The 19,525-nt window shown below is 32.9% G+C and overlaps 1 protein-coding gene across 4 annotated transcripts in view; it reads right to left on the reverse strand.

The window, feature by feature from the left end:
* Positions 1 to 1,567: 1,567 nt before the first annotated feature.
* The window catches only part of Pcgf5 (polycomb group ring finger 5), a 114,443-nt gene continuing 96,485 nt past the window's right edge, over positions 1,568 to 19,525 (reverse strand). For 3 of the 4 annotated variants that reach the window (XM_078038285.1, XM_078038294.1, XM_078038281.1), the window contains exons 9-10: positions 14,601 to 14,660; positions 1,568 to 7,276 (exon numbers count right to left, since the gene is read on the reverse strand). In XM_078038285.1, the coding sequence (XP_077894411.1) occupies positions 7,229 to 7,276; positions 14,601 to 14,660 (108 nt within the window). In that variant the 3' untranslated portion in view covers positions 1,568 to 7,228. The remainder of the gene's footprint in view (positions 7,277 to 14,600; positions 14,661 to 19,525) is intronic. The other variant, XM_078038299.1, reaches the window with a different exon arrangement.

Consider the following 19,525-nt stretch of genomic DNA (forward strand, 5'->3'; position numbering starts at 1 on the left):
AAATTAAATTTTTTAAGAAGGAGTCTGTTTCTTAGGAAGAGAAGGGCTGGACAAGGAAGAATAAGGTTTGCAGGAGGAGCAGGGATTATATGGAAGGAGACCCTGTAGAACAGCAGGGCCTGTAGTTATCAGGGGTGTTAGGTGTAGCATAAGCAGGGTGTTGTAAGGAATATGGGGTTTTGTTAGATGGAGGGGGATTCTTAAAGGAGACTGTGGCTTTGGGAGAACAGTGCAGGGCATGTTGTTATTGGTGGGGCTTTGAAGGTGGAGTGCAGCTTTGTACTGAAAGTGAGGGCTTAGGTCTTTGTAAGAGGTGCAGGATGCTATTTGAGGAGTTGCACTTTGTAGGAGGAACAAGGCTTGGTGGGAGTAGGGTTTAAAGAAGGAACAGGACATTGTAGGAAGAGCTGGATTTGTAAGGAGGATCTGGGGATTTTAAGGAACAGGGCTTTATAGAAAAGAATAGGGATTTATAAGAGGAGCAGAACTTTGGAATGAGGCCACAGTTTATGAAGAAATAGGCTTTGTTTATTTTTTATTTTCACTGGGTAGTGTTGCTGCTATTCTTTCTGGCCATGATTCTCCATTTGAATTTTAGGGTAGCAATCCTGGAACCCCGAATTCCACAGCAGGGAATTGGGTGCTAAGCAGGGCTTTACATGGCTTCCAGAAAAATACTACCTGCAGATTGCCCTGCTATGTTATAAGGCTGAGCTTCTAAGGCCTAGCCTGAGTACAAGACCCCTCCCCATCTTTTGAAACTGATAAAGAGGTCAAAGTTGAGCCTGTGTTCACAAAAACACTTCAAGACCTGCATAAAGTATGATCCCTTTTCTCAAATGGAAGTGTAGAAGTGTAATTGGTCAGTTACAAAACTGTTCTTCCTCTGCTTGGGACATGGCTTCACAGTGTTCTCCAGCCTTCTTCACGGTCAGGCCAAGGACTGGCTAATAACATGAGAGGAAAGGAAGGTGTCCTGCCTCTGAGCACTTCTCATGGACAATCTTCCCATCAAGCAGCAGCCTTGGCAAAAGATGGAAGGAAGCCAAATCTTGCTCCTGGGAAAGCTCTTTCCATATCTTACTGCAGGCAGGGGTTTCCAGCCACCTTGGAGGTTTCACTAATTAACAATAAGGCAGAGATAAGTCCTCATGGCCTTCCTGACTTAAAGGTCTTGCTTTAGCCTCAAAAAAAAAAAAAAAAAAATCCCCAGCTAAGTGTACAAGGAGGGTATTAAAAACAAAACAAAACAAAACAAACAAAAAAACAAGCCAAGTTCTCTGAAGGAGGAAATCCTTTCTTTGATTCTCCAATTGCTTTCTATTAGGTTTGATTAATCTAACAAAACAAAATTCTTCTCTCTGGGTGTAGACACCTGAAGAATTAGCTGAAGGGCAGTCTGCTACCTTAAAATTAAATAGTTGAAGAAGCTTCAGAAAAAGCTTCAGATCTCAAGTGCACAATAAATTTCAATAAAATCTGCTGCAGGAGCAGTACTTAAAGGAGACATTTTTAACCAAGGCTGCAATCTACAGTTGATAATATTAAATATACGACAAACAACAAATTATGCAATCAAAATTTTAATAACAAAGATACTATTTTTAACATGGTCAAATATACTTGGCTAAGTCCAGATTAAAAAAAAATGTATCTAGCCCAACATTACAATCATACAGCTTTGTACAGAACATTCCATAGATCAACAGAAAATACATTTGAGCACAAAAATAAAAAATATTTAAAGAGAATCTCTAAGCAGCTTTTTACTTCTGCAAAACAGACATATATCTTGTACTGATTAAATATCTACAAGTGCTTTCCTTTACAAAAATACATATATTCTTAATAGACTAAGTCATTAACAATGACCTGGTAATTCTTTCACTTCAATTTGAATGATTTATAAGCTAAATCTTACAACCACAAAAAGGTTTTTATTTGTATTAAGATGTTACCACTTTTGACAAAAAGCTTAAAATATTTCATATTTCAAAGTAAAATTAGCAACATAACATTACAATATATTCTATCATAGCTTTATTTATTGTGAGGGCTACCCTAATATAAACGGATGATCGCTGTTGTGTTGCCAGATGCAGGAATGCAGCGGAACATTGATACTCCCCCCACAAGCTCTTGTCCTGGACCACAGCTTCATAAGGACACTTAGGCCCCCACCCCCATTCTAAAAAATATGGCAAAAAGAAAACTGATCTCAAACAATGTTAGGCTGATCCCATTACATTTTAATGTGTAGAACTCCTGCTCCAGTGGATTTATGTGAAGTGTATGGATAAATAAACTAAACTGTTTTACTATCTCTACAATACCCAGAAATATTTAATCTTCATTGGTACTAGATTAGTTGCTTATTCCATGAAATTCTGTAAGATGGAAGAAAACTAGATCCAATATATATAACATGTATGTTTCACTTGATTCTAGATTTAAAAACTATTTAAAAGCATTTCTGAAAAGTCAGTCTCAGTTTTAAATCACTGAAAAAAGGACATAATGACTACACAGACACATCTGCATGAGCATTTAAAGTGATCAAATTATTTTAAGTTTAATTTTATAACTTTCTGAAGAGGAAGTGCTCAAGCATTTGAATTCTATTTGAAAATATAATAAGGACAGCAAATAAATATACTATTTGTGAAAACTGTGTTATAAGAAGAGAATCACTTTTAAATTACTGGAAAACCACCATTGCTTTTTAAAAAACCAACACTATGAAAACCCTATACTGTGTGTTTAAGAACATTTATAAACTTTATCTCATGTTTTCCACCAAAATATTACTGAACTAGGTATATCAAGTAAATCCAGACACAGTTGTTTATCTTGTGCTTTGAAAGGGCTTCAGAGTCTTTAGTGTATTTAATGTTTTTCAAAACCAGATCTAGCAGACATGTTATGTTCTTTATTGGTCTCTAAACCATAGGGATATATATCTTAAAATAATGATAATAGTATTTCAAGTTTTTGTGTTTCTAATCCAGAAAGAAAAGTTATGGCAAACTCAGTCATTTTTGAAATTCCTATAATCAATCAACACCTGGTATAAAGCTTAGCTGCTGGAAAGTTCCTTATGATAGTCCACAGTACATAATAGAGTGTACATTCACATTTAATCGATCCGAGGAGGTTTACCTAGTGATCCATCAGACAGACTTCATAAAATGAGTTTTACCTGAAAGGTGGCACATAGAATAAACTGAAGGAGAAATGGCATAATAGTACACCTCTCTTGATGTACATAGATGCTCTTGTATAGCTAAATTCTAATAATAATGCTTCTGCTGAGAAATAAGACAAAGAGTTACTTTTTAAGAAAACAAACCAAACAGGCCCTTTTAAGAAAACAAGACAAAAACAGGCCTTTAAGAAAATTTTGCTTCTGAATATTCAAAAATCACTTATATAAATCCAGTAGAATATACTATCTTCTTCACAAGTAAGGATGTCAACATTTTTACCAAAGTCTATCTTGAAGAAAATTTCTCATATTACTAAGAACTTGGGAGCTAAATAAGTATGATTTATTTTATACTACCTCCATGGAAGAAAAGACTTCTCAAATTAAAATTTTAAATTTCAATTTTCTTTTAAAAGTATTTCTCCCATATTTCATTCAGAAAAATGTGTTTATCGCTTTCTCATGTTTGAGAATTCCTAAAATCTATCAGATGGTGCTGAAAAACAGTGAAAATATTTGAAAGGAAGTGTGCTCTGATTATTGCAAGAAAAACCTGCATTTGACCCTTCTCACCAAGAAAATTCAGTTTAAAGCCTTTCTTTGGTGATGTTTTAACAATTAATTAAGGTTATTGCCTAACTATATAAAATCAAGTTGCTACCTAAAAACTTCCAACCTCCAAACTGTTAAAACTGTCTCTCTAACACAATTATTAATTAACAATAAAATGTCTTTGGTGATATCTATATTCTTATGAAAATCTTTAAAAAGAAACTAATTTACAAGTGCCTATTTAGATATGAAACCATTCATGAGAGACAGATACAGACAACTCAAAATTGATGCAGTAAATCTAAAACAGAAATGCACTTTAGCAATGAGGCACTTTCTCTTAAATATTCAATAAAGCTAAACAGTTCACAATATAACATAACATACTTTTTTCCTTAAAGAATCAGTTCAAATTTAGGTGACATTTGAGTGTAAAATATAGTTTAGCAAACCCATTACATTTATAAAATGTGGCATATTAGTTTGGGATAGATGATGTTCAATGAGTAAAGAAATAATACACTTTTTTAAAAGTAGTTAAAAGATGTTACCCAAACCCAAGATTGAATATTACCTCATCAGTGAACCTTTTAAGTTTATTTTTTCATGCATCTTAGGAGTCTTATTAATCTCGAGAGAAGGCCATGTTTTGATTTCTCTATTAACTGATGTGATTAGTTCAATTAATGTGACATTTATAAACCACATTCTTTATATCCAAGATTCTTTGACCCTTCTGTATCTGATTTTTAAGGCAGATAAAACAGATAACAAAATATTTTATGGAAGTAAAGTTTTTTCAGTTTATTGCTTAAGAAACAACAGATTAAAGAGTAAATTTAGGGTTATTCTCTGATTTTTATACATTCACAATATTACTCCTATAGATTATTAATATGAAGCATTTGTTTTTTAGCACCTTATTTTATAAAGCTAACCATAAAAGGTGCCTGTACATTTTTTCTATACCTGGTTGCCTGCAAATTCTATGACCTGATGTAAGGAATAATTAATTGGGGATTTAGTATATTACTGGACATGATGGCAGTCCCATACTTAGAAACTCAAAGGTGACACACCAAGAGGTCAGATGAAGAAGTTGAGGCTCTAGTGGCAATACCACATTACTCAGGACCATCAACAAATGTGAACCTTTGTCCAAATAACAATTGATGCCCTACTTTATTGTGTTAAGTTTTTTTTTTTTAAAACATGTTTTGGCACAAATGCCATTGCATTTAAATAAAATATCAGTGCTTTAACATTAAATAAAATAATTTTATATACAACTATTCTCAATTCCATAATTGTTTCCTATATATTTCCTTGGAATATAGTGAAACATATGATTAGGCAAGGGTCAAATTTAAAGAAATCTTGTATATAAAACTAGTTTATGGCCATAAGTTTTGGCTAGGAAGCCAAAATATCCAAGTCTCATTTGTGGTTTTCAAAATGCACTCGTAATTCATTTTGAGTTAAGTAACTTAAAATAACTTCTTTATGTGTAAAATACTTAAATCATTAATCCAGATGTGATGCATTTATAATTATTTAAAAAATTTCTCAAGGATATCTAGGAACTAGGTTTCACAGTACAGCAAAATAATTTCTGTAACTAAAGAACAAATTCAGTCTTTTGGAGGAGTGTAATGGTCTTTTCCAAGCATTGATAGTTAATAAAAACTGCCTTTTAAATTCTGCTTATGAACCCTTCCAAGAACACACATAATCTAACAAAATGAAGCTAAAAAAGTACTGCTGTAAACTTCTTCACCAAAGTCAGAACAATAACAGAAAACTTTAATACAGACTTTTGGACTTGATAAAACATATGTAAAAGATAATTATTAACTTTAAGCTTTTACATTGTGAAATGCAGCAAAATTGAGATGTCTATTGTGTATTTCTTAGAGTTGTACAATGTTTTATTTCTATGAAGCATTTTGACATCCAGAGGTGTTAACTGTGATACATGTTACTGGAAAATGTAGCACAGCTACCATGTATACTGTATAAAAACTATGTGTGTAACACATAGATTGTGCTCATGTCAGATTTCTAAAACAATTTCTCCTAATCTCCAAGATTTTTTTCCTAAATTTCAAATTTCAAGGTTGTTCCAAAGCAACTGATAAAACAATTTCCAAGGAGGTTTGGTGAAAAAAGTGTGATTTTTAAAAGCTTTAAAATAAAGTTTTTAATTTAAGGTAAAAAGACTTTGACTTGCAGACTAATCTGAAATGAATGGAAGACTTAACAAAACTGCAAAACCAACATCATCATAGTTCTGACCTTTACTCAGATCATGAATAAAACAATAATCCCCCCATTACTACAGTATCTAAAAGAAAAATATCCTTAAACCATTAATTCTGGTTAGCATGTTTATCCACTACACTGTATTTAATTTATTTGATGCATATGGTTTGGAAATGTGACAGGTAACTAACAGTTTGAATCTACAACTGTTTTTGAGATTTTGAAGCCATAAAATGTTATCTGCTCTAAAAATCCTAACATTTAAAATCATCAGACATAACCTTCTGCATGCCACAATGACATACACCTAAGGCCAGTTTAAAAAAAAAAAAAAACATTCATTAAATGACAGCAACAACATAGTGATACATACATCAAATGGGCTATACAATGAAGTTTCATGAAGCAGCACCCGCTTGTCATAAGGCATTATGAAAGATTAACCTTACTTACACATTAATTTTATTAGAAGTAAATGTGATCAGCTGCCAACATTGTGAATGGTTGTGAATCTAACTTATGTTATCCAAGAAGTCACCTACACTTCTGATCTGGAGGGCTAACATGCCTTCCTTGTGCAAATTGGTAGACTACACAGAGATGCTTAGAATGTCTACAATTATGATGTGCTCCAATGTTAAAGAATAATTAGATTTCTTCACAAAAGGACTTGCACACTCAAGAATGAACTATTTCTTACACAAAAAGCTTACGAAGAATAGGACAGTGGCTCAGAAACCACTTATCTAAATACAGTTCCATACAAAATAATTTCAAGATATAATTATTAGGTTCTTGTACAGTACCCTATTTAAACAAGAATAAAATAGTTAAGTATGTGAAAACTGCAACACCACGAAAATTGAGCCATTTTACTAGTGTAATTAAACATTTGAACAATCTTGGAACAGGCAAGCAAAATATTCAGAAGGATGAATCATGGCTGCACACCTAACTGATTCCAGCCATGACGTGCACACTGTGAGACAGCACAAATACCTTATGCAGATGGATCAGTAGCAGAATGGCACTTGGTTTGCTCTTAATAGAAACAACATGAACGTAACTGACAATTTTAGAGACAGACAATGGCCTTATTTGCATGCTGAGAATCTGCGTCCCTCTAGTCCAACACCGTTCACTGTGCAATCTGTTGACGAGTAAACAAATAGTGCAGGATTCATTTCAGTGAAATCTAGGCCCCTTGGTCTAACCGAAATCAATTCTTGGTCGATACTGCAAAACCATAGGGTATGACTATAAAATAAAAACAGATGATGAATAAGACTATGTTTGCATAAAAACAATATAATTTACATACAAAAGATTTTAAGCATTTAGGGTTATAATTTACTACATTTCCTGATGCTAGTGATTATACCAATTAAGATTTAAGTTACTATTTATGATTTAAAGTATTACCATTATTTCTTTTGGTTGCCATTATTTTTCTTCAATCAGTCAAGTGTTCACTAATATGCAGCAGAGGTCAAGTTCAAAGCCTGTAGAAACTTCGGGGGTGGGGGGCGGTGTTTGCATATGTGATCAAAGACAGATAGGGCTTGTGGAGAATTATAAGCTACATGTCCCATTTCCAAGTATCCCCCTAGTAAACCAGGTGTTGGGGTGGGGGTACTAAGAGTAGGGGCTGAACAAATGGAGCTGCTGCTGGTGAGAACCCACTGAGTCACATATTAAGAGACTCCATGCTCTGAACCTGTCAAACTGGAGTAGTTTTCTCAAAGCACATTTTTAAAATAAGTTTGATATTTTTTGTCATTTTAGCATTTAAAATTTATTTTAATGGTCTTTTAAAAATATTGAAAAACAAGTAGCTAATGTCACATGAAATACTATTTAGGTCACTGCATTTTTTTCAACAGTCAGTTGATATATTCAGATCCATTGTATAATTTTAAAAGGTTCATATTGTCCTAGATGTTGCTCTATTTAGAAAAGGTATCATAAATCTGGCTACCATATAGTACTAGAAAGAATGTCTTGCAGATAAAGGCATAAGCCATGCCATCTCTGCATCTGTTTTCACCTCCAGTTTCTGTAATAATATAGAACCAAAACATCATAAAGTTGGAAAAGGTCTGAAGAACCAATAATTTTCCTTTTTGTAAAGCTGCAGGTTTCCCTTTTTAAAATGAAATTTGAGTAGCTACTTTCATGGAATCAAGAAAAGGGGGAGATGGCCACTCACTGATGTTTCTTCATCAGTGTAGGCAAATGAAAAAAAAATCCAGTATAGAGAACTTTATTCTTTCACATAAATAAAGGGACAGACTGAGATTTTACAATTCTGAAAATGACCACTGTAGCACTTATAACTACATTACAGATTGACAAGATTCAATGTTGGGGTATCTTTTACCTTTCAGTTCAGAATAGGACAGCAACAAAAATGCTTTCCGAGGTGAAGAAGTAATGGATATGTCATTACTAGCTTTCTAAGAACTAGAATAATAATCTTAGTCTCTTGAGATTTTCATGGTCTAAAATTATTTTGGTTCTAATTTTACTTAATCAAATTATCTAGGAGTGGGGCACAGGAATCTATATTTTATAAAACTCTCTGGAAGTTTCTGAAGCTGAGCCACATTTTGAGACCATTAACATAGGTACACTCCTATCCTTACTTCATTAATTCCCATTCTACTTCACTCCAACCCACAGCTTTCTGTTTATTATAATAATCTTCACTTTTTCTTTCCATTCCTGACTATTGAATGTGCACACATTCTGTAATTAAGGTAAGCATTTTAGAATACATTAACATATACAGAAGTATCCATCAACAATGGATGAAAGCAGAGAGGGGAATAAAATGGCTTGGTTGTTATTGGTTGAAATTTTCTCAGATTTGGACTGAAGATGGTTTTGTCTCTCCTCTCCAAAAAACCATTTATATTGATTGTATGACCATGTATGGAGATCAGTAATTTTATTAAACTGTGTCATAACATTGAAAATTCTTGAGTTGTACTGTAAGTTTTATTTGTGTTTCAGTTACTTTCTGAAGTAAGATGGCATTCCATTTACTAAATGAAATATGGCCTCTCTTTGCATTAAATTATTGCACTAATTCTGTTTCATAGTTTCTAGTTCTCACAACTCATTGTGCAATAGCAACACACTATAAAAGTGTACATTTTAAATGTGATAATTTTAGCAATGGTTAAAACTGTCCTTGATTAACTTTTTCCCTTAAAGAATAAATTCTTTTTATCATAAAACTGTTTTTATTTTAGATTTGAAAAATACAGAAAAGCATCAGTAAATAAATAAATAAATAAATAAATAAAGGAAAATTATTTAAATCCTATCTAAAGATCCTTCAAGTCTTTTTATCTACACTTTTTTTTTCAAAAGTGGATTCATGCCAAACATTTTTTCATAAACAATTTTGTCTATTAAAAACCTTTGTGCTCATTTAAAATCTCACATACACATTTCCATACCATTTAATACATTCCTACATGATCATTTTTTTTCTTTTTTGGGTACTAGTGATTGAACTCAGGGGTATTTGACTAATGAGCCACATTCCCAGCACTATTCTGTATTTTATTTATTAGAAACAGAGTTGTATCTATCTCATGCTATTTACAAAGGAAGTAGGGGCTGGGATTGTTGCTCAGTGGTAGAGCACTTGCCTAGCACATGTGAGGTTCTAGGTTGATTCTCAGCACCATATATAAATAAATAAAGTCTATTAACAACTACAAAATATTTTAAAAAAGGAACTATATGTTAACCATATCTCCTTTTGCTGTACAATTGATATTCAATTTTTATGCTATTATAAATTTATCTTGACCCATTGCTTCCTATCCTTCCCCCCAGGACATATTCCTAGATATGGGACTACTGATTTAAACAGCACATAAATTTTAAGGGTGTTTTGATAAATATTATTACACTGGTCTTCAAAAAGCTGTTCTATTTTTACATTTCCCTAAGAAATATGAATGTCCAAGTACTATCTTTTACCTCTCTTAATTTGTCAATTTAATAAACATAAGATAGTATTTTATTATTTTTTACATTTCTTGACTTCCAAAGAAGTTAATGTTTAGAATCTATATACACTTATTAGCCAGCTGTATTTCCTTTTCTGTAACTTGCCTAATATGTTCTTTGTTCATTTTTTTTCCTGTGGAAAGTTAGGCTTTTTCTTATAGATTTATATGAATCCTTTATGTATTAAGGACATTAAATCTTTTTTGTTATCTATTACAAATCTTTACTTAAGATTTTTACCATTTACATTTCAATATTAACAGTTAACTTGATTGGTTTTTATCTTTTTTATAGGTACAATGAAAAAGACCAATCCCAATCTGAGATCAGTTACTCAACTATATTTTCTTCGTGATCTTTTATGGTATCATTTTGAGTATTTATCACTTTAAACCATCAGAGACTTATACTGGTGTATAATGTGAGTTATGAATTAAACTCCCCTCAGTACAATTAATGAAAACAAGCCCTACTAGATCTACATAAAACAGTCAACACTATCTCTGAATGCATGATTTCCAACCCCCCTCTCTTCTGTACTGTCTACTCTAGCACCACTGGCCTCCTTGCAATTCTTAAACAACCAGATTCACCCACTGCTAAGAGCCTTTGCAGTGTATTCCCTAGGCCAGAGTGCTCTACATACCAATATTCAATTCATATAGCTATGTCTCTCATTTCCTTTTGATCAAAACCTACCATATCAAGAGGCCTTCCTTGATTATCTTAAAAGTAAATTCAATTAATCTATTTTCAATTTCTTCTAACACAAAAATTTACTTGGTTTTTTTCCCCATCTGTTATAGTCATTAGAGTTTAAGTTCCATGAGAAAAAAAGGTTTGTGTTCATTTTAATTCTATATCCCCAGGGCTAGAAGAGTGACCAATATCTACTAAATGCACAATACTAATATGCTCAATGATAAATGAATCTTTTTTTCTTCCATTAGTTTAAGATACTGTTTTCATAGATTCATAGATGCTGGAGTCTATTTCTGAATTATTCTTTTTTATTCATGTCTGTTTAAGTTACTACACGATTTTAACTATTTCAGCTTTATGATACATGTTTGTATGTGGCAGTGCACTTGTCCCCTTATTACTCATTTAAAAAATGTAACTAACCAGAAGCATCTGTATATATAGATATTTTTTTTGAAAGATATTTTATTCTCTTCCTATTAGGAAAGACAGTGAAAAGGTCTTCAAGAGGGGTGACAATTGGTGACATTACAACCATTTAGTATCACTCAGCAGAAGCATCTGTATTTTTTGATGAATTCTAGAATGCCTGAATTTGTCAAGTCAGATAAGAACCTGGAAAAAATATGTCTAAAATTATGCTTAAGTTCATAATTTTATCATGGGTAAACTGACATCTTTATGATATTTAACATACTCTTTAAATTTCTGGTATGTGAAATGGAATTTTGGATAAATATAAAAGGATCTTTGTTCTTAGGAAATATTTGCTGCAGTATTTAATGGTCAACTGTACTAATACCTGATTTATTTTTAAATAGTTCTACAAAAAATAATATATAAAGAAAGAAATAAGAGAAAGATTTGGGAAAAGAGAGGGAGGGACAAAAGAAGCAGAAAATGTAATGAACTGTTAATTGGTAAATCTAAGTAAAGGTTAAGGCTATTCCTAAGTAATTATTTCAATTTTCCCACTGTTTTGAAAAAATTCAAAATAAAAAAAGGAAAAAAATCAGGACTTAACACTGAATTTTATTAAATATTATATATGTACATACATATATGTATACATACATATATGTTAAGAGACTTCAAATTGAGGAGATAACCCCATAATATTAACCCATTCTCGCATTTCTGATAAAAATTATACAAGGTCTTTGTTATTCTTTTCGTATAATATGTTAGTATGTTTAATGGACCAAATATACTCAAGAAAGACAAGGAATGTAGAGTCCTTGCTTAGCATGTGTGAGACCCTAAATTTGATTCCCAGCACTACCAAAAAAATTTATGCAAAAGAATATTTAGTATATTTTAGTATATTGCTTATGTTCATACTTATATTCAAAATGAGATCTGGTACTAGTTTTGTTCTCTGTCAGTTTTGCTATCATGTTTATGTTACCCTTGTGAAACAAATTTGGAAGAATTCTTTTTCAGTGATTTAAAACTATATATAGCATGGGAGAGATCTACTTCTTGAAATTTGGAGAATGTGACCATAAAACCACTTAGGTCTCTCTCTCTATCTCTCTCTCTCTGGTACTGGGAATTGAACCCAGGAGTGCTTAACCACTGAGCCACATCCTCGGGCCTTTTTATATTAGCTAGAGACAGGGTCTCCCTGAGTTGCTTAGGGCTTTGCTAAGATGTTGAGGCTGGCTTTGAACTTGTGATCTTTCTGCCTCAGCTTCCTGAGCCAGTGGGATTACAGGTGCGTACTATCATATATGGCCCACTTACGTATCTCTCGAGGAAATTAATTATTTAAATTTCTTTTATGCCTTTTGTGAATTAGTGGTTTAACTTCTCTTTCTTCTTGGGTTGATTTTTTTTTTTTTTTTTTTGGTGGTGCTGGGATTTAATTCCAGGGCTTTATACATGCTAGAAGGTAAGTACTCTACCACTGAGCTACATTCCTAGCCCTTCTGGGGTAAATTTTGAACCACTAATATTTTCCTAGAAAGTTTTCTATTTCAGAAAATTTTCACAAAATTAAAAACTCAATAATATATAGCTCTGTATATACATATAATACATATTTTTTCCTCTCCCTTTTTTTCTTTTAGTACTGGAGATTGAACCTGGGGGTGCTTTACCACTGATAAACATCTCCAGGCCTTTTTACTTTTTATTTTGAGACAGGGTCTTGCTAAGTTGCTGAGGACCTTGCTAAGTTGCTGAAGCTGGCCTCGAATTTCTGATCCTCCTCCCTCAGACTCCCCAATCACTAAGATTACCTGTATATCAATTTATTTTTGTAATAAAAAAGTGAAAACTTTTCCTAGAAAATTTCTGGTTTTGGCCAAAGGTACATAATTAACTACAAATTCAAATTTTTTAAAAGACTATTATCTATCTATCTACATATATGAGACTATTATCTGTAACGAAGTATTGAAGAAAGAAATGGAATTTTGTTAGATTTGAAAATTTGTCTCATTCCAGTCACTTTCTAATACTTTGCACTAAGATTTAAGAATATCTTTCTTTCTAAGGACATTGATACTAAGAATAAAATAAAAAAGCTGTGTGTATGTGGGTTCTAGATATGGACAATATACCATTATGGATCAGCCCCAAATCAGCTACAAAGCTTAAAGCTAAAACATTTATAAACTTCAGAGTTTTATAAACTTTGCCAACTCTAACTAAATTATTTGTTCACTCCTTACCCTAATCTGGGTAATATAAGGTAAAGGATGATTTTTTCCCCTAAATGATTTCCTCTTGGCCTTTATAGATGTCATTATATTTGCTTATTCCACTGCTAAAATAACTAGGACTTAAACATTGTATATGAAAAAAACATACATCTTAATGAAGGCATGGGGATTCCTACAACACAGTCTTGACCAAAAGACTGAGGGAAATTTTAGATAAGCTGCTAATTCAAATTTTTTGATTAGTATTGAAGTATTAATACTTAATATTCATTCATTTGTCCAATTCCAAAACTGCTACACTGAAGTTTACTAGTTCTAAAGTTTACATAATTCTCCTTTCTTGGCTCCAAGGAAATAGGGATGAAGACTACCTTAATTGCTGGAATAAAAAATCTGGATATTTTAAACAAATGCTATGATTAGTCCACAAGATTAAGGTGGATCATAGATCATCTCTGAACCTAACAATAATCCTTACTATAGGGCACTTAAGTCTCTACTTTCCAAAAATTTTTAAGTGTATTTTTACTAGATAAACTTTTCTCAGACACATGTTCAAATATTATCAGCACATTATTAAATTAGCTCACTATCATTTCCTTACTAAAAGAGGTAATAGGATTAAAAAACTTAGAGCAATGCCCTATAAGCAAGCTCACAATTAGATTTTGTTCTTGCTCCTATTTAGTCATCTAACTTGGCATTTCATCTTTTACTTGTGGATGAATGGATCATCAAAAAAAGAAAAAAAAAAAAGCCCAAACACAACATTTTGGGCTGGGAATATAGTTCGGGGTAGAGCACTGCTTAGTGTGTGGATGGTGTGGGTTTGATCCCCAGCACTGCAAAAATAAAAATAAAATCACACTTATACAAAGAAGGCAACATCCTGATCCAATATGGATCAGAGATTTCTCAAGGACTGAAAGTAGTAATTATTAAGAACTTCTGACTCATAAATAATGGCCTTAACATTTATAATTTCAATTTATATTCAATAAAGTTAAGTAGGTATTTCAGGACAACTAAAATAATGGGGAATTTGGGGGATTTAAGTTTAGAAAAGATCATAAAAACATCAATTTTACAGAGTGACATGTCTCAGTAACTCAAGTTGGGGATGAAGCGATCACTGCCATGGCATCATGATGGTCATATGTACCGTCGTGAGTGCCTCTTACCTGATACAAAGGGCCATCCTGAGAGCAGACTTGCGAAGCTGAGCAGTTCAGACACCGAAACTGCGGAGGAGATGAACTCATCAGATAAGAGGCATCCACAACTGGATACATATTTAAAATTGATTATTTAAAATATTTTAACGTCAAACATTAAGAGTCAACATGATTAATTAAAAAAACACTGAGAAAATGATAGTTGGTTTTGAAAAAAATAGATTTAATAACTTAGTGATTGGTAAAATTTAGCTTGAAGTAATTTTAGCAACTAGCTATGAGTTAGGTTAATATTTTGAAAATACCACTATGGTATCCTACCCTTTCCATTTCCTTTTCAAATACTAGTTCCTGAGAAAATCCTCTTCTCTTGGTATATAAGGGCACCCTCTTTCTTCCATCCCTTCCTGCCATCAGTCTCTCCTAGGTCTCCTATTCAACTACCCCTGAAAGCAGCACTGTTCAGTGAGATCAGAGCACAGAACTTCACTCAACCTATAAGGGATCCATTTCCTGTTTTATTTAGGTTCTTTATATTGCCCAAATTAGAGTCTTAGTCTCCATATCTATTTTAATAGCATTAGATTATGAGCTCCTTGAATATATTTCATATTTACACTTGCAGTCTTATATAGATAAGACCCAGAACTGACAAACAGCAGCCACTTCACTAAGTGTTGTATAAGTAAATAAATGAATGAATATATTTTTAAACTGCTGAGTAGACTCATTTGTAAACCTATTACCTTTTAACAGTTTAACCACATGTGAAATCGTTATTAATCTTGATTTCCAAAATATGCTACAACTTGTTAAATACAAATATAATTTTCATTGTAATGGGACTATAAATTAACAATATATATTTTAAATTATGCATAGATGAATTCTACATTGCATATTCTTCAAATGGAAAAATTAAATACATAAAAGTCATAAATAAATCAGAATATTTCTAACTTCCCAGAGTAGCTTTTAAAAGATATACTTTGAAAGATTATAAATTTTCTATTTCCCCAAAATACTTGAGCAATTTTTTCTTTAGAAGCTGGTCCTTGATTTTGAGTATAGTGCTCATCAACATGCTATAAAATGTGCCTAGTAGTATGATTTTTTGGGTGACTTCCTTTTTCTCTGAAGAGTTTCCAAGCTCTGGCCTATTCGACTTTGCCTAACGAGGCAAGTTGTACATAGCATTCTATTAGAGAGTTAAAGTGGAAAAATGCTATTTCACTAGTTGTTCTTTTCTCTATTAGTCTCTTTGGTATCAGTCAAGATGGGTACCTTTGCTTTTCCTAAAATTGCAAATAATGCAAAAATAAGTCAAAGAAAGATAGATAAGCATGGTACAGTCACTTCTGTGCTGGACTAGCAGATGCTGCTGGAGGAGATGAAACTAATCAGGATCACCTAGGAAAAGGCTGTGATGACCACTGACAGTGTGTACTTTACCCTACCCAAGAAGGAAAGAGCAGAAAGACATGACTCCATGGCAAAAAGATTGAATATAAAGATACTGACAGAGGTCAGAGGTGAAACCAAGTGAAGGAGAAGAAAACTATAATCATAATGAAAGTTAACACACATGAGCTATTACTAAAATAATTATCATTTATTATATCAGGCACTTTGCTAAGAACTTGAGTATATAATATTTCATTAATTCTTGTTCAACTTTTCAACACAGACATTGATACTTTAATTTTTAAGGATCAATTAAGGAAAACTAGGAAGCAGGACACATCTGGAAGAAAATTACTACAATCTCTGTAACAAAAGATTCATACTTAGAATATATAAAAAGCTCCTTGAAGAAAATTTTAAAAAGTCAAACATAATGATGAAAAAATAAGACAATGAATATGAAAGTTCACAGATGAAATCTAAAATTGATAATATGCAGTGTTGGTGAGGATGTCAGAAAAGGGACACTTCCTTGTATATTACTGTTATGATTATAAGCTGTTCTTTTTAGAGAACATTTTTTCAACATTTCTCAAAATTTAACATATACATACTCTGTTGTAAATCTACTTCTAGGAATCCAGACAATAGATATGCTTGCACATGGGCAAAAAATACATGTACCCAAAAATATATGGCAATGTATATAAATATACGTCAAAAAACCTTAAAAAAATCAAAATGTCCACCAAGCTATTTCATTAATTAAACAGTGCTACATCCACACATATTAAATTTTATCACTATATTAAAAAGAATTATTTCAAAGTTTATTTTTTCTACAGATTTATTGCCAAGCAAAAAAAGAAGTCACAAAACAATATATATTGTTCATATTTCAGAAAACAGTGATGACCACTGGCATGGATATTATGAACAAAATCCAAGCATTAGATTGATGATGACATTAGATGACTGAGCCCTTTCCAAACTAATTCTACACCTTCAATTTGTAGATGTAGAAGCCAAAGGACAAGTAAGTAGTCTATCACACTAAAATCCTATTACTCAAGGATGGTCAAAGATCAGATACACTGGTTTCTTCTGGGAGCTTTCTAGAAAAACAGAACCTTAGGCTCTGTCCCAGACCTACTGAGTCAGTATCTGTATTTTATCAACATCCCAAGATGATTCATATTTGGGTTAAAGATTGAGAAGTACCGTTTATTTTTTTTAAAGTATATTTTCTCCCACTAAGAAGCAAATATCATAGTCAGCCATGAGTACAAGAAATTCCAAAGTGACAATATCATTAAGAACTGAAAAAATTTCTAAGAAGTATCTAAGTTTGACTGGATGTTTTAATTCCTAAAGATAAAAATCTTTCAAAAAAAGATCAAAATGGAGAAGTGGGTCCAGAAAGGGCAGGGCTAAAGAAAAGGGTCTAAGGTTGAAGTGGAACTAGTCCTGGACAGAGGAAAGCAGTGGTGCAGAAGGTGCGTGGTGCAGGGAGACATTGCACTACTTGAGGAATTCAGGCAAAATTGATTGTCCTGAGATTCCTCCAGTAGGGTAGGAATGGGACAAGGTAAGGGGTGATCTGAATATGGAGTAGCCTTGCTAGAGGTGAAATAGCCAATATAGAGAGGAAAAAAAAAACTACAGATTTACTCAGAGACATAGATAAAGAGTAAGGAACATATGAGTAGATGTCTCACAGAAGCAAATCCAATGAAAAACTATAATGATGCCAATTCCAGTGAAGCAACCTAGAAATATAATTCACTGCCAATCACAATCTCATTCAAAGGTTAGTCTGGAAGAATGGGTAAAACTAGACAAAACAATTAAAAAAAATAGGTATTTTTTTGCCCAAATAGGTACTAATATACATCATAAAGCAACTTAGAAGACCTATTTGTTTTATAAGACATTTTAGTTTAGACTCTAACCAAACTTATCCCAAGGTAAACGGACAATTTTCTAAAAGGGTTTTTAGACAGGGGTATTAAATAATCAGATTTTTAAGAAGCTATATAATGTGTAATGCTGGTTCAGAATAAGACCTGCTCAAAAGAACAAACCAGAATACCTAGGGGCATATACACATATGTGTATGTGTGTATACATCCATATACATGTATACATATGTGTAGATAATGCTGATATCTTGAAATAATAAGGTAAGGTATGGATCATTCAATAAATTTTATTTCTGATTAAAAAAATTTAGAATAAAATAGAATCAAGACTTGTGAACATATGTATGCAAATAAATCAATCCCAGGTGGATTAAAATGTTTATTATAAGAAAGGATTAGAAGTGAAACAACCACATTATACTCATTAGTTTAGGAAACAACTCCAGCCCAAAGCAGAACTAGTTATCCATGGCAGTAGATAGAATAATGAGAGCTTTTCAGACAACCTGGTCTCTTGATGGCAGAGATAGTAAGAAATGAATCACAAAAAATAGGCTAGTAGGGGCTTAATGAAGAAATGATTGTTTTATTACTATTGCTACATTTGTCCAGGTCACTCTTCTGCCAGAATTCATTTAAAATAATAATTTTGTATTTAATTGGACCTGAGCAAGAATTTAAAGTTTGTTTAATAGAAAACAAATGAGAAACTAAGATTCAAATAAATAAAATTATCTTTAGGATATATTTCATGTAACTACTACTTTATAAAAGATAAAATTTTCATTTAATTTAGTCTTCAAACAAATGTATTGGGCAGTGTGTTAGGTGCTGGAAATTCAACAGTGACCAAATGAAAATCCCAGTCTTTTTTTTTTTTTTGTACCAGGGATTGGACCCAACAGCCCTTAATCACTGAGCCACATGCCCGTCTCTCTCTGTCTCTCTGTCTCTCTCTCTCTTTTAATTTTGAGACAGGGTCTCACTAAGTTGCCTAGGCTGGCCTTGAATTTGCAACCCTTCTGCTTCAGCCTCGTGAGTTGCTGCAATTACAGGCATGCTTCACCAGGCCTGGCTAAAATCTTAGGTTTTAGATTACAGTTAAGTGAGGGGACAAATAATAAACATATAAACAAGAGGCACAGTATGTCAGATGGTTTAAAATAACTATGAAAAACAATAAGCATGAAAAGGAATTAAAGAATGTCATCAGAGAGTGAGTTGTTAATTTTAAGGGAGGTCAGTGGCTTCACTGAGAAGGTGACACAGAAGCAAAATTCTTGAAGTAAAAGGTGTGAAGGAACTAGCTGGATGAATACTCGGGAAGGCAATACCAGTAGGGCATGTTTGAGGAAGCACAGAAGACACTGTGGCTAGAGGGCTGTAAGCCAAAGAGAGAGGAAATGGTAATGTGTGTGTGTGGTGGGAGTGACAGGGAGAACTATGTGGGAGCCATCTCTGTGGGTCTTTGGAAGGACTTGGCTTTTATCTAACTGATAATGAATTGAACAGAATGGCACAGAGTGACATGTCCTTTAGCTGTGGTATCAGGTGAGGAGAGTATGTGGGAAGGGTCGAGGCCAGCTAAGAGACTTTCAGAATCAT

Source organism: Ictidomys tridecemlineatus, chromosome 1 (genome assembly GCF_052094955.1).
Source record: "Ictidomys tridecemlineatus isolate mIctTri1 chromosome 1, mIctTri1.hap1, whole genome shotgun sequence".
In the NCBI taxonomy this organism is placed as follows: domain Eukaryota; kingdom Metazoa; phylum Chordata; class Mammalia; order Rodentia; family Sciuridae; genus Ictidomys; species Ictidomys tridecemlineatus.